Source organism: Arvicanthis niloticus, chromosome 20 (assembly GCF_011762505.2).
Source record: "Arvicanthis niloticus isolate mArvNil1 chromosome 20, mArvNil1.pat.X, whole genome shotgun sequence".
Classification (NCBI taxonomy): domain Eukaryota; kingdom Metazoa; phylum Chordata; class Mammalia; order Rodentia; family Muridae; genus Arvicanthis; species Arvicanthis niloticus.
In genome coordinates, this window is record NC_047677.1 from 27,941,075 (window position 1) to 27,955,322 (window position 14,248).

General features: G+C 42.2%; 1 protein-coding gene across 2 annotated transcripts in view; it reads right to left on the bottom strand.

The window, feature by feature from the left end:
• Window positions 1-580: 580 nt before the first annotated feature.
• Window positions 581-14,248, bottom strand: part of Vps26a (VPS26 retromer complex component A) — a 30,746-nt gene continuing 17,078 nt past the window's right edge. For both annotated transcript variants that reach the window (XM_034524421.2, XM_034524420.2), the window contains 5 exons: window positions 13,716-13,880; window positions 10,550-10,656; window positions 9,593-9,661; window positions 4,866-5,008; window positions 581-2,185 (listed from right to left, as the gene is read on the bottom strand). In XM_034524421.2, coding sequence (XP_034380312.1) covers window positions 2,072-2,185; window positions 4,866-5,008; window positions 9,593-9,661; window positions 10,550-10,656; window positions 13,716-13,880 — 598 coding nt within the window. In that variant the 3' untranslated portion in view covers window positions 581-2,071. The remainder of the gene's footprint in view (window positions 2,186-4,865; window positions 5,009-9,592; window positions 9,662-10,549; window positions 10,657-13,715; window positions 13,881-14,248) is intronic.

Here is a 14,248-nt window from a genome sequence, read left to right on the forward strand (position 1 = left end):
TTCTAAAGCTCCTGAAGTGATCTGACATGTGACGAAGATTGAGAACTTCTGTGACACTATACTATGCAGTGGTCAGACAGATTTAGCCTACAGTTAACTATTTTTTATTTAACAAGTTTTGACTGAAATCCCCAAATTTTAAGTTCATTATGCACCAGAAAAGTCTCAAGTAGAGTGAATAAGCATTTTATATGAGTTTAAAGCAAATTAATTAAAAGCATCATATAACTACTTAAAACTGAAGCTGGTGAACCCAAAGATGGTTCAGTGGTCAACTGCACTGGCTACCTTGGTTCTGTTCCCCGCACCCCATGGCTGCTCACAACCGTCTGTGACTTTGGCTGCAGAGATCTAATGCCTTCTTCTGCCCTCCTTGGGCACTGCCCACATGTCTGCACAGACATACTTGCAGGCAAAACAGCAATACACATGAAATAAATAAAATATAAAAAAAACAAAACTTAACAAACCTGAAGGTAGTACTGTTTATAAAAACTCACTGTTGTGACTGTGTCTTCCTAACCATTGGACAATAACAAGATTTGAGGATAAAGTCATTTTACTTAAACTACAAGCTTAGTTTCTGTTTCAAATTATTTATTTTATATATCATAGTTGCACAACTTGAGGCTGGTTAAATACAATTGTTTTTCAAAATCTCTTTGAATATTTCCTAGATTATACATGCAAGTGACCATGAAAATATTTGGCATTTTGAAACTTTGAAACTCTGAACAGGCACTTACATGAAGGAAAACATGGCCAGTCTTAGAAATCCACACTTACAATAGCTGCTCCAGGACATGGTACGTGGAACCTTTGGCCAGGGCTGGTTGCTGGCCATTTTATCAAAGTGCCGTCATGGTAAAAAATAGGTTTAAGGAAACGTAAGTTGGGCTGTTCAGCTTCCTAGAAAGTAAGGTTAACTGACGAACCTGTACTGAGGTGTATCAAAGAATACCAACCGGTTCAGAAACCAACAAGCCCTGATCGACAGTGGCCCCCACCGCAGGCTTCCTCCTGCCCCATGTGCCTCAGTAGTGTGTCTGTGCTCAGCGGACTGCGGCCTTCTTCAGAGAATGGTGTGAATTTAGTGTTTTTGTTTTGTTTGGTTTGGTTTGGTTTTTTAAACAGACTAGATGAAGTTAAGTTTGAACTAGCCAATGTTCCAGTTAACAGGAAACCGTCCGGCTGCAGAGACTGTAGACGCTTCGGCTGTTCTCCCACCTCTCTCATTGCTAGGTGACTATTTGCATACACGTGGGAAAGAGTCCTTAAATTAAAATATATAGACATGTTTCAAAGTCTTTATGGGAAAAAATGATACAGGGTTAACAAGTTCTAAAATGCCAACGTGTCAACTCCACACTGCAGAACCTACATGATGATACAGAGACTAATAGCAAAAGTGGTTCATAAGGGGCAAGAGGGCCACCATGACATACCATGTAATCTCTGCGGTGAAATATTTTCATACCTCAGAGACCCCAAAGATTAAAGTTCAAGAGGCTGTGAAATGGTAGATCCAGAAGCATCTACCATGTAACACCAGGTTGGTTTCTGATACACATGTAAAAATAAACACAATTCTCAAAAATACTGAGGAGCCGTGCCTTAAAACTGTGCAGGACATAAGGGCTGCTCAGGTTTTCTCATTTTACTTGAACAAAAATATTTAATTTTTTGCACATATAGAATAAGAGGTAATCATTAGCATGAAAACAGAGAAAAGGATTTTCAACATTATGCATAATGAAAGCAAAATTACAAATACCAGTCTACTCACATGAAAATCCTTAATGTTTATGCTTCTGAGTGCTTATCAGTGTGCAGTAAAAAAGAAAACAAAAAAGGCAGCTTAGGAATTCTCCAGTGTTTCCAAGAAGCACTTTTTAAAATGTATATACACAAAGAACCTTTAATCATACTGTAAAATAAACGCAGCACTCTAGGATAAGGAAGACTAGCAGACATGGAGTTGGGACATCCCCACGCTGCGACCGTCTTTAACCAGCTGAGCTGCTCTTCTTGGCCCGGTTCCTGTACTTGCTGCTCCGTCCCATCCATCCGCTTACATCTCAGGCTGTTCCGCAGATGCCTGCGATTCTGGAGATTCAAATCGCTGGTGAAAGTTTGTCCTCTGTTTTCTCAGTTTCTCCGGTGCTTTTCTCCACAGGATGATCTCCTGTGGAAATGCAAGACAGAAATGGAGTTCTCTGGTATGTCTTAGATGTTCACCATGAAGGTACTGGCTACAAATTCAACTTTAAGCTGTAAAACAATCCCCATTCCTCTGCAGGAAAGCCTCCAGCCTTCTGAGTGGCCATTTCACTCTCTCCATACTCATAGTCAACCCCCACAAATCCTAGCGGTGCTCTAGAAAAGCCCCCAATCAGTGGGGCCCCACTGCTTTCATCCAAGGTCATGCCCTTCGTGGCCACAGAGCACTGAGCATGCTTCCTGGGACTCAGCTTTTGTTGTAAAAACGCATTTCTAGTTCACCCTTCACATCACTGGCAGGTTACGTGTATTAATGTGTACATTTCATGTGTCGGTGTATGCACTCATGCCACAGCATGCGTGTGAGGCTACAGGACAACTTCTGGAGCTGGTTCTTTCCTTCACCTGGCAGCTCTGGGGAATGAGCTCAGGTCTTCTGGGTGGGCAGGAAGCACCTCTGCCCTGCCAGTGTGCCATCTTACCGGACCCTCACTGCTTGGTTGGTAAGCGCTGTTTGTATTGCTCTTTGATAGTTTCCACTACTTCCAGGATGAATTTCCAAACATATGAGGCCTGCCATACCTTGCCCGCCATTCCTTACACTAATTTACAGATACTACCTCCCTTCCTTCCCTAAATGCCTCTCCCAAACTGAGTTATTCTCTGCTCTGATGCATGCCAAATAAACTGCCACTGCCTCTTCTCCTACACCACTTCCCAGTCGTCATAGACCTGTCTATCAACCCCAAATTTCTATTCTTCTAAATTCCTGCTTCAAGTCATAACTGATTGGGATTCTTGCTTGTTTCAATGTATTTGTTTTATTTTGGGTGTGTGGTGGGTGTGTGGTGTGTATGTGTAGTGTGTATGTGTGGTGTGCGTGTGTCTGCGGTATGTGTGTGTTTTCAAGTGTGTGTGTGGTATGTACATGTGTGTCTGTGTGTGTGTGTGGTGTGTGCACGTGTGGTATGTATGTGTGTGTCTGCATGTGTGTATGATGTGTGTGTGGTGTGGTGTGTGTGTGGTGTGTGTGCATGTGTGTCTGTACTCGGTACCTAGTGTAGCTTTGTGAGCACAGCCTGGGTACTAGGAACCAAGCCTGGGTTCTCTGCAAGCCCAAGTGTACTTAGCTGGTGAGCCGCTTCTCCAGCCCTGTAGTCTTTATGGGACCAGGTCTTGCTATGCAGCCCAGACTATCTCAGACTCTGTGATCCCCATGCCTCCTGGTGGCTCAAGCCTAGCTAGCACAGGTTAATTTCTAACTTGGCTATGGGACACTTAACTGATTCTCTTATTAACCCACTTTACACTGTAGGTGACCATCCTAACTAGTCCTACTCAAGATGCACAAAGGCTATTTAATTCTCAAGAGATAAAAAGTTTTATATTACACTTAATAAAAAGTATCAGGACTGAGTGTTCTAAAAGACATAACAACTACTTATTAAGGATAAAATGACATAACAACTACTTATTAAGGATAAAATGACAAGTTTAAAAATCTATCAACTAAAGCTGGGCAGTGGTGGCGCACGCCTTTAATCCCAGCAGTTCGAGGCCAGCCTGGTCTACAGAGTGAGTTCCAGGACAGCCAAGGCTACACAGAGAAACCCTGTCTCAAAAAAAACAAAACAAAAAAAAAATCTATCAACTAAAGACATTAGAAAAATTGATACTTGGGCATGGGACATACATACTTTGTACCTATAATCTCAGCAAGAAGCAAGGCAAGAGAATTGCAAATTTGAGGTAAGCCTGAACTACATACACTGCAAGACCCTGTCTCAAAAAACTAGAAAAGGGGGCTAGAGAGATGGCTCCGAGGTTAAGAGCACTGACTGCTCTTCCAGAGGTCCCGAGTTCAATTCCCAGCAACCACATGATGGCTCACAACCATCTGTAGTGAAATCTGATGTCCTCTTCTGGTGTGTCTGAAGACAGCTATAGTGTATACTCCTATACATAAAATAAATAAATCTTAAAAAAAACAAACAAAAACAAACAAACAAAAAAAAACAAAAAACAAACAAACAAACAAACCAAAAAACAAAAAACCACCGAGGGCTGAGGATTCAGTTCAGCACAGAGTCCTAGCCTAGCAAGTAAAAGCCTTAGGTCAATGGATTGGGGTGCTCTGGGACACAATGATGCAACAGGGGTAGGAAGTGAACTTTTTGATAATAAAAACATATTCAAGACACTCTTAAATGCTAAGGCTGGTGATTCGTGCTATGGTAGAAAAAGTAAATATTCGAGGCCTGCCTGGGCAACTGAGTAAGACCTCTCTCAACAGCAGAAGCAAGGGAGGGCTTACCCAGGGCCTAGATTCCAGCCCAGAACCACCAAAACAGACAAAGGGACAATACAAGACGTACCTAAAACTAATCATCGTGGGGGTAACATTTCTGCTCACTTTTAGCCATTCTCTGTTCTTTACTGCCTGATACCATAAATAGCAGGTGTCTTTATAGGGGGTAAAAACTTGTTCAGGAGAAACACAAAAGGGCTAACAGAGTATAACTCATCTCTAGTCCATGGAATGGCTGGGGCAAACCATGTTCCCACTCACACTTGAACCCCACTTGCTCAGCACAGCAAGCTTTAGAGAAGGCATTGTCAGACCTGCCCCAGAAGGGAAGCTCTACCTGCTGCTTGAAGTATCTTCGGTCCTCCTCATCAACAAGCACGAGGTTCAAAAAGTACCTTACTGAAAACTTCTTGTTCACATCTCTCATTGTGGGGGTTGGGTCATACCCTGCTAAGAACAATCTTATCGGAATAGATTCTCCTGAAAGAAAAGCAATTTTCATTTAATTCTCAATTAATTAAATATAGTCACATAAAACTTAGCACTAAGAAGTCATGGGCAGTGACTGGGATAAGCAGTGTCTAGTCTGTCACTACTGACATCTGGGAACAGATGTCCTTGTTGAACAATTCTACACACTCGAAACACCTCCAGGTGCCAGCAGCAGACAATATAGCATTTCTCAAGAAACTGTCAAACTGAGAAGCACTATCCTAGAGCAACCTGGGCCTGGTCAGCAGTCCTTGGCTTGTGAAGCTTATTCACTGTTTCAAGTTTCTCATCTGTGAAACTGGCAGGGACAACAGCACTCATCCTGTAGTGACACATGTTGTCTATGTAGACTATGCTGGGAGGTTAAAAGGCATAGAAACTACAACAGTTCCAGCCAGTAAATGTTTACAAGTAGATACATTTCTGCTTTAAAATTTTACCATCATTTCATCAATGTATATAATGTCTATAAAATATATTACTAATTCATCCAAAGCAAAATAATTTTGGCTGGGAAACAACTCAACTGGTAAAGCGCTTACTGCACAAGCCTGAGGATTTGAGCTCAATTCTCAGTACTCATGTAAAAAGCCAGGCCTACTAGCATGCACTTTAATCCCAGCACTGGGAAACCAGAGGTGGGTGGAACCCAGGACTCCCTACTAGTTTGCACCAAACCCCAGGTCCCAATAAGAGACCCTGTCTCAAAAACCAAGATAGTACTCCTTAAGTGCAATATCCATGGCTGACTCTGGCTTACACACTTACGCACACACACATACACATGCACATGAACATACACAAAACAAATGACATTCCTTCATTTTCAAAGATTATATATATTTATGTACTTTTTTTTTTTTTAATGTATGAGTGTTATGCTCCATGTACACCTGCATGCCAGAAGGGGCATCAGATCTCTTTACAGATGGTTGAGAGCCACCATGTGGTTGCTGGGAATTGAACTCAGGATCTCTGGAAGAGCAGCCAATGCTCTTCTTAACTGCTGAGCCATCTCATCAGCCCTACATTTAAAAAGATTATGAACTGGAGGCAGGCGTTGGTGACAAGTACCTTTAATCCCAGCACTTGGAAGGCAGAGGCAGGCTGATCTCTGTGAATTCAAGGCTAGCCTGGTCTACATAGCGAGTTCCAAAATAGCCAAGGATACACAGAGAAACCTGTCTCAGAAAGAAAGAAAGAGAGAGAGAGAGAGAGAGAGAGAGAGAGAGAGAGAGAGAGAGAGAGAGAGGGAGGGGGAGGGAGAAGGAGGGAGAAAGGGAGGGAGGGAGGAAGGGAGGGAGGGGGGATTATAAAAAGACTATAGACTGGAGAGATAGCTCAGTGGTAGAACACTTGCCTAGTATGCTCAGGACCCTAGTCTCAATCTTCAATACAGGGGGAGAAATGTTAATTGAGGTTATGTAATATCATATCTTCTATTTTCCCCATCTTGCCTTTGCCCCTCTTTTTCTCTCTCCTGGCCCCTTTTTGAGATAGGGTCTCCATAAATAGCACAGACTAGGCTTGAATTGTTACGTTTTTCTGTCTCTGCCTTCCAAATGTTGGAGTTAAAATCCATGAAAACACCATACCCAGCCACATATGTGTATTTAATATTTTAATTGGCATATATAAGTTATGATGGGTTCCATTTCAACACTTTCACAGATGCATATACTGTGCATTGATCATTGTCATGTTTGCTCTCTAGCACCCTCTCCTATTGCTCCCCCAACCCCTGCAGATCCACTTCTTCCCAGTGAGTCACCCTTCTGTTCATCTTGTGTGTGTGTGTGTGTGTGTGTGTGTGTGTGTGTGTGTACACACCAATGAGAGGGAGAGAACACTCCAGTGAGAGGGCAGGACACCAAGGTGTTCAATTAGGGTTACTTTCAGGAGCATAGGCAAACACTGTTTACACTAAACATGGACACCTTACCAGTGACTACACCACTAAAGAAAATGTTTCTCCCTCCCCAGCAGCCATTCCCTGCTCATAAATCCTGATGAAAGAGCAGCCTTCATGAGCCCCTCCCTCCCCAAGGCACCTTTGCCTGATGAGCCAGCTGTGTGGCCCCAGGGGTTTTTTTGAAGGGTTTCTGAGGCAGTCTAGTACTACAGCCCAAGTTGGCTTTGAAGTCACAGCAATCATTCTGTTTCAGCAACCTAAGGGCTGGGATTTCATTTACATAAAGTCTATGCTTTACATAAAAATGTAAGCTTCTGGATTTTTACAAACTGATATTGCATAGCACAAAAGCGCATGTGTGTGGCCTGGGCCAAATGCCCACTCTACTGTGACTCACTCTATAGGCTGTAACAATGCCCACTTTACCGTGGCTCACTATAGGCTGTAACAAATGTTTTCAGTTCTCTGCACTTAGCTTCATTTCAAAAATAAGGTATAAATGGTTCAAAGAATAGTAAGGAACTTCATGACACTAAAAACTACAATGTCTTACTCATAACTGGCACTCAACAAATGCTAACTCATTTTTGAAGTAATTCATAACACAGTAAGAAATCCTAAAAACAGTGTGTCAGCCGGGCGGTGGTGGCACACACCTTTAATCCCAGCACTTGGGAGGCAGAGGCAGGCAGATTTCTGAGTTCGAGGCCAGCCTGGTCTACAGAGTGAGTTTCAGTATAGCCAGGGCTACACAGAGAAACCCTGTCTCAGAAAACAAAAACAAAACTAAAAACAGTGTGTCGTAGGTTGTCCTCTATTATCAGGCCAAAAGCAGCTTAGGGAGGAAGGGCTGACTTGGTTTACATATCACAGACCACTGAGGGAACCCAGGGGAGGAACTCACAGCAGAGGCCTAGAAGCAGAGACCATAAAGGAATGCTACTTACTATCCCTTGCTCTCCATGGCTGGCTCCACTTTGCTTTCTTACAAATCCCAGGACCACCACCTGCCAAGGGGTGGCACTACCCACAGTGGGCCGGCCCTTTCCACACCAATCACTCATCAAAAAAAGACTTTCTGACAAGCCAAAATTACAAAGGCCTTTTTGCAATTAAGGTTTTCTCTTCCCAGGGTTGGGAATTTAGCTCAGTGGTAGAGCACTTGCCTATAAGCGCAAGGCCCTGGGTTCGGTCCTCAGTTCTGAAAAAAAAAATATTTTTTTCTCTTCCAAATGTATCTAGGTGTGTAGCAACTTGACAAAAACCAACCTGAATCCTGGCTTCCTTGGCCTCACACTAAAGAATAAAAGTAATGTAAGCAGTTCATGGTGGTGCACCCTTGCAATCCCAGCACTCAGGGGGTGGAGGAGGAGCAGCAGGACTTCAAAGTCATCCTTGGCTACACAGTGAGTTTGACCATTTGACCTTGTGTAAAACAACAACAAATGACTGACTCCCTGGGCAACTAACTTAGTAAGACTGTGTCTCAAAATTAAAAGGGCTAGAGAGAGGGCAGGGCGGACTGGCCTGGCAGGCATGGCACCTGAGTGAGAGGACAGCCTGGCAGGCAAGCATGACAGACCTGAGCTCCAGCCATGTAACCAAGGTAAGGAGAAAATCAACCAAACCCTGAAAGTTGTCCTCTCATCTCTACATGTAGCCATGGCACAAGTGTCTGCAGTAACACACACACACATAATAAAGCTAAAAGATAGCTAGATAGATAGCCCGGTCGTACAGCGCTTGTCGATCTTGCAATGAGGGTCTTGGGTTTAAACTATAGCACTGAAAGAAAAAAAAAATTGAAGTTTTTTTCTTTTTCTTGGTTTTAGCTATTTTTTGTATTTTGCTTTTTGTTTGTTTGAGACAGGATCTTTTTATGTGGCCCTGACTATCCTGGAACTCTGTATATGGACCAGGCTGGCCTTGAATTCACAAATATCTACCTGCTGCTGGCTCCTGAGCACTGGGATTAAAGGTGTGTGCCACTATGTCTGGCCACTATATTTTACACTATAATTTACACTTCACATTAAATAAACAGTTCAAAGGCCACAAACACTGCCATCCACACATACACAAGTTGTAAATCAAAGGCTTCAAGAAGGCTAAGCAGGTAAAGCACTTGTCGCCAAGCCTGATGACAGAGAAGCAGAAGAAAACCATCTCCTACAGATTGTCCTGTGATGTGTGCATGTACACATGGCACATGCATATCAGCTTGCAAACGCACGTCCCTCCTCACATATGAGTAAATAATGTATGCAAGATTTTTAGGGGCTGGAGAGCCAGTTCAATGGTTTAAGAACACTGGCTGCTCTTCCAAAGGATCCAGGTTTGATCCCCAGTATCTACAACCATCTGTAACTCCAACTTCAGGGAATCTGATGTCCTTTTCTGGCCTCCACAGGTACCAGGCACACACATGATACACACATATATGCAAGTAAAACATCCATACACATAAAAAATAAAATAAATGAAATAAAAAATATATTTAGGTAAATGAAACCAGGTGCAGTGGTGCACACCTGTAATCTTGGCACTTGGGAAGCAGAGGTAGAAGGGTCACTACCAGTTCAAGGCCAGCCTGGTCAATAGAGAAAGTTCCAGAGCCAGCAGGGAAGTACAATAAGACTTGTATCAGGAGATTGATTTACCTTTTACTGGCGCTCCATCCATTATTTCATACTTAGCGATTGTTTCTGTCTCTGTTGTAGTGCTGGGTCCTAGGATAACAATGAGAATGGCGTTCACTTGACTGTTCCCAGAAGCCAAGTGTGTCCTGTTCTCAGCTACACTACGTCAGTGCTGCCTTTTCTCCGCTGCCATCCTTCCTAATCTTTCCTCTACTCCTGAACTCACCACTCACCTGTATGCGTCAGCCTCTCCATAGCCACACCAGCTCAGGGTCAGCCTCACACAGCTCCTGCCAGCAGTCCTACTATATGTTAAAAGAGAATGTAGTGACTCACACCTCCACTAACCACTACATGAAGGTTTCCTCTGAAATTTCCAAAGAACTTTCCCATAGAAATTTTAACTAGGACAATACCAAGCTGAATGAGCACTTAAATGGTGTGCACACTAAGCTCCGGGATTAACTCTCTAGGGAATTCTAACTCAAATCTAAACATCGAGTCAACTCTAAGTCTAAAAAACCCAAGCCTATCTCAAGGGCTACGGGTGCGGTTCAGCAGCAGAGCACGTGCTATGCATGCTGCTTCTGTTTGTTTGCTAAGACGGGGGCTGGCTAGGATCCTCTTTTTCAGCCTCTTTATCATCTCAGCATTTGGAAACAGACAAGAAGTTAGAGCCAGCAATGCTTTGTCTTTAAAAGAAAAACAATCAGATGTTTGCAAGTACCCATTACAAAATTACTCTAAGAATCAAGTTGGTCTCAATGCCTGGGTTCAGGTAGTGCTCTGGCTTCAAGCTACACGGGCTTACCAGTCTTATTCAGCTCAACAACTGTTCTTTAAAAGCACTGAATTACAGCAAAACATTAACTAGCAAAGATAATATCCAATGTCAATTCCAAATTTATGTTAACATTCTAAGATTTCTAAATTTTCAACTAACAAGAAATTTTAACTAAAAATTTTTCTTCAACTTACCAATTCCTGTGATCTCTTTCTTGATCAGCTGTAACTCCATGTGCTGTATTTTTATTCTTACTAATAAGAAGTAAATTTTTCCAACAATTACATCCTTTAAATGATACCTATTTGGAAAGAATATGTGTCACATACTATTATCAGTTTCAAAAACAAAAGAGTGAGACAAGTCAGCAAGGGTAATAGATTAGCTCAATGGATTACCTCAAGGAAAATGACTATCTCAAAATACCACTGACACTATTACATCCCTTAATGTCCTTTTTCAAAACAGTATTAATCAGTGTATTATGCAAATATGAAATCAAACTTTTACTTGACTATCAAATATACTTGAGAGACTAATTAGCTCAATTAATTGTCTCCCTTTAAAGTTAGTTCTCAGAGCACTCAAACACTTACCTGAATAGACAATTAAGACCTCATGTTGATGTCTATTTAACAAATACTAATATGTTTTTCAGCACTAAAACCCCTCCCTTAGACTCAGCATTATTAGTGTTAAAAGGGCTGAACAGAACATCGAACCCATTATTTAGCCAAGAAAAAAAGAGATCCAGGGCCTATACTCAGGGGTTAAGTCTGCTGCACTGTATTTAGTAAATGTTATGGTCTGACACACACATCCCCAAATAGCTTGTAGCCATTTCGTTCCATGCCTACTAGCTATAGCTATTTCATATTGTTGCTGTAACAGGACTGCCAGTCACTGACGTGGCTCAAGGACATGCTCACCACATACTCTGTTTTGTTCTTTATGTTCTGAATGTTCTGTGTGAGGTTTGCTAATCTTAAAAAATTCTACAAAGCTTTACATAGGACCCATCAAATCCGAGGTCAATATACATTGTTCTGTCTAAAACAGCTTGAGTCAGAGCTGACCACTGGGCAGCACTTCCTGCACCTATGTATGAGCTCACTGTGGGTTTTGTGGCTGACACAGAATAATGCTACTAATAAGCCCAAAGATTATGATTATGAGACTCCTGCTCTGTTATCTCAATGTTCTGAATGCCCATGTTCACCACCCCCCCCCCCCCACTGCCTTATATTCAGGACCAACCAGCTTAAAGGTGAGCTGACAATACTTTCCTAGTGAGCCACCTGTGCCCCTCCTTGCCCTTTAAACTTTTGAACCTGTTTTTTCCTATAGAAAGTCTACTCCGAGAGCAGACTGGTGCGTGCCAGTTAGGTTTTTCCTTCTTGCGAACCTGGAAGTCCACTATTACAGTGTGTATTCAATAACTATTCTTGCTTAACTGAGACTGGTGTCTCAGACTTGCTTAACTGAGCCATGGTCTGTGTGGCAATTCCCAGACCCCAACAGTAAGTAAACCATGAACACATGATGTCATAAACTTGAGAATACCTACAATACTCAGGAGTATTTTTGCTTCCTCTCAGAACTAGATCTTAACACAAGAACCCATGCACTGAATAACACAAAAATTTCAGGGAAGGTTTCCATGACAGCTTCTTAGGTTCCAAACTACCTGATGATTTTATGGACAACTTCAAAGGCATATATGTAGGACAGTTTCAGTGATGCAAGCTTGGGAGTAACAGCTGCTTTGAAAAAACAAATCACCTAAACGGAGAGGGTGAAGACCACAACTGCTTCTTTAACAAAAAGATAGGCATGGTGGCGCACACCTTTAGCCCCAACACTCAGGAGGCAGAGGCAGGTAGATCTCTTCGTTCGAGGCCAGCCTGGTCTACAGAGCAAGTTCCAGGACAGCCAGGATACACAAAGAAACTCTGTCTCAAAACAAAATAAAACAAAACAAACCCAGACCACATGTGACATACTGAAGAGTATTCGTGTTTGGATGCTGATGTGAACAAACCATGTGAGTTGGTCATGGTGGTGAATGCCTTAAATCCCAGCACTTGGGAGGCAGAAACAGGTGGATTTCTGTGAGTTTGAGGCCAGGAGGAGGAAGACAACAATGACGACTGTGACAAGTAGGAGTATGTGAATGTTGACCATGATGACATACTGATACTAAGGAATTATTAATATTTTAGCTATGATGGTATTATAAATCTATGGAAACGGCAAAGCTCTGTATTGATAAAGCACATCAGACCATGTCAGCAACTACTACAACACTGACTATAGTGGATCCAGGCCTAAAATCCCAGTTGAGACAGGAGCATTATGAGTTTGAAGCCAGCTTGGACTATACAACTTTTGTCTTAAAATACAAACTTAGGGCTGGGGAGATGGCTCAGTGGTTAGGAGCACTGGTAGCTCTTTCAGAGGTCTAGAGTTCAATTCTCAGCAACCACATGGTGGCTCATCTATAATGGGATCTGATACCTTCTTCTGTCATGCAAGTGTAAATACAGACAGAGCGCTCCTACATTAAAAACAAAAACAAACAAACCAGGGGTGGAGAGATGGCTCGATGGATAAGAGCACTGACTGCTCTTCTAGAGGTCCTGCATTTCCCAGGACCACATGGTGGCTCACAACCATCTGTAACGGGATCCAATGCCCTCTTCTGGCGTGTCTGAAGACAGCTATAGTATATTCATGGAAAATAAATAAATAAATCTTTAAAAAACAAACCATCAAAATACTGGAGGGGCAATGTGTCAATGAAGACGTCTTCTGTTGCTCACTACGGCACTCATGTGCCCTGGCCTCCTCCCGCCTTTCACAGCTTCTGTAATACAATTTTAAAAGACCAGAAGGAGTGGTGTATACCCTTATTTCCAGCATTCAAAAAAAGAGGCAGGTGGATTTCTATGAGTTCAAGGCCAGTCTGGGCTACATAGTGAGTTCCAGGACAGCTATGGTTACACAGAAAGACCCTATCTCGGAAAACCATCACCACTAACAACAACAACAACAACAACAACAAGGCATTATACAATAAACAAAATTAGACTGTTTTCTAAAAGTACAATATATAAAAGCACATCTAACACACCTTTTTACCTCTGGGAAGATACACAAGAAGACATTAATAGTGGCTCAATGGTTGGTAAAGATAACAAATATGTCATATTTTCCCCTTTCACTCTTATATACCTTAAATTTTCAACAATGCACATTTCACTTAAGTGGTCAGAAAACAAGTGTGCAGTCTTTACTAGTCTAAGCCGTCTGTCAGGTGCGCTGGTCACAGGGACACAGAAGTGACCATCAAGTACTTACTTGGACTTATTATATTCAAACTCTATGTGCAGACAGTCTTCAATGCCCACTTCCATTTTAATAGAGTTGTTGACATCAGGGTAGGTGGCGAGCTGGTGGACAATAAGATCGTACTCTTTCACTAAGTCTGTCAACCTTCTCACAATTGTCACCTTGAGAAAATACCTACAAAAGCAAAGAGAAGATGAGTGAACCTCCTGTGTTCAATTCAGGTGCTTTAACAAGCCAGTGTCAGCCAGCTCAGCTTTCCCCTTGCTGGGATTCCAGGTGTCACCTGACTCCATTTGTTTTCTCATAAAGAACTCTAATTTGGGCTGCTCTGTACAAGAGAATGAACCCAAGGCTTCTGTGGTCTAAGCATGTGCTCTACCTATGCTCACTTCTGGCTCCCCAATGGTTTGGGTTTTTTTTTTTTTGTTGTTGTTGTTATTTTGTTTATTTGTTTTCGTTTGTTTCTGTTTTATTTTTAATGCCTCCAACTTGAGAAAATACACAATTCAGTTTTACAAAAAAAATACTTTTGGAATGACCTT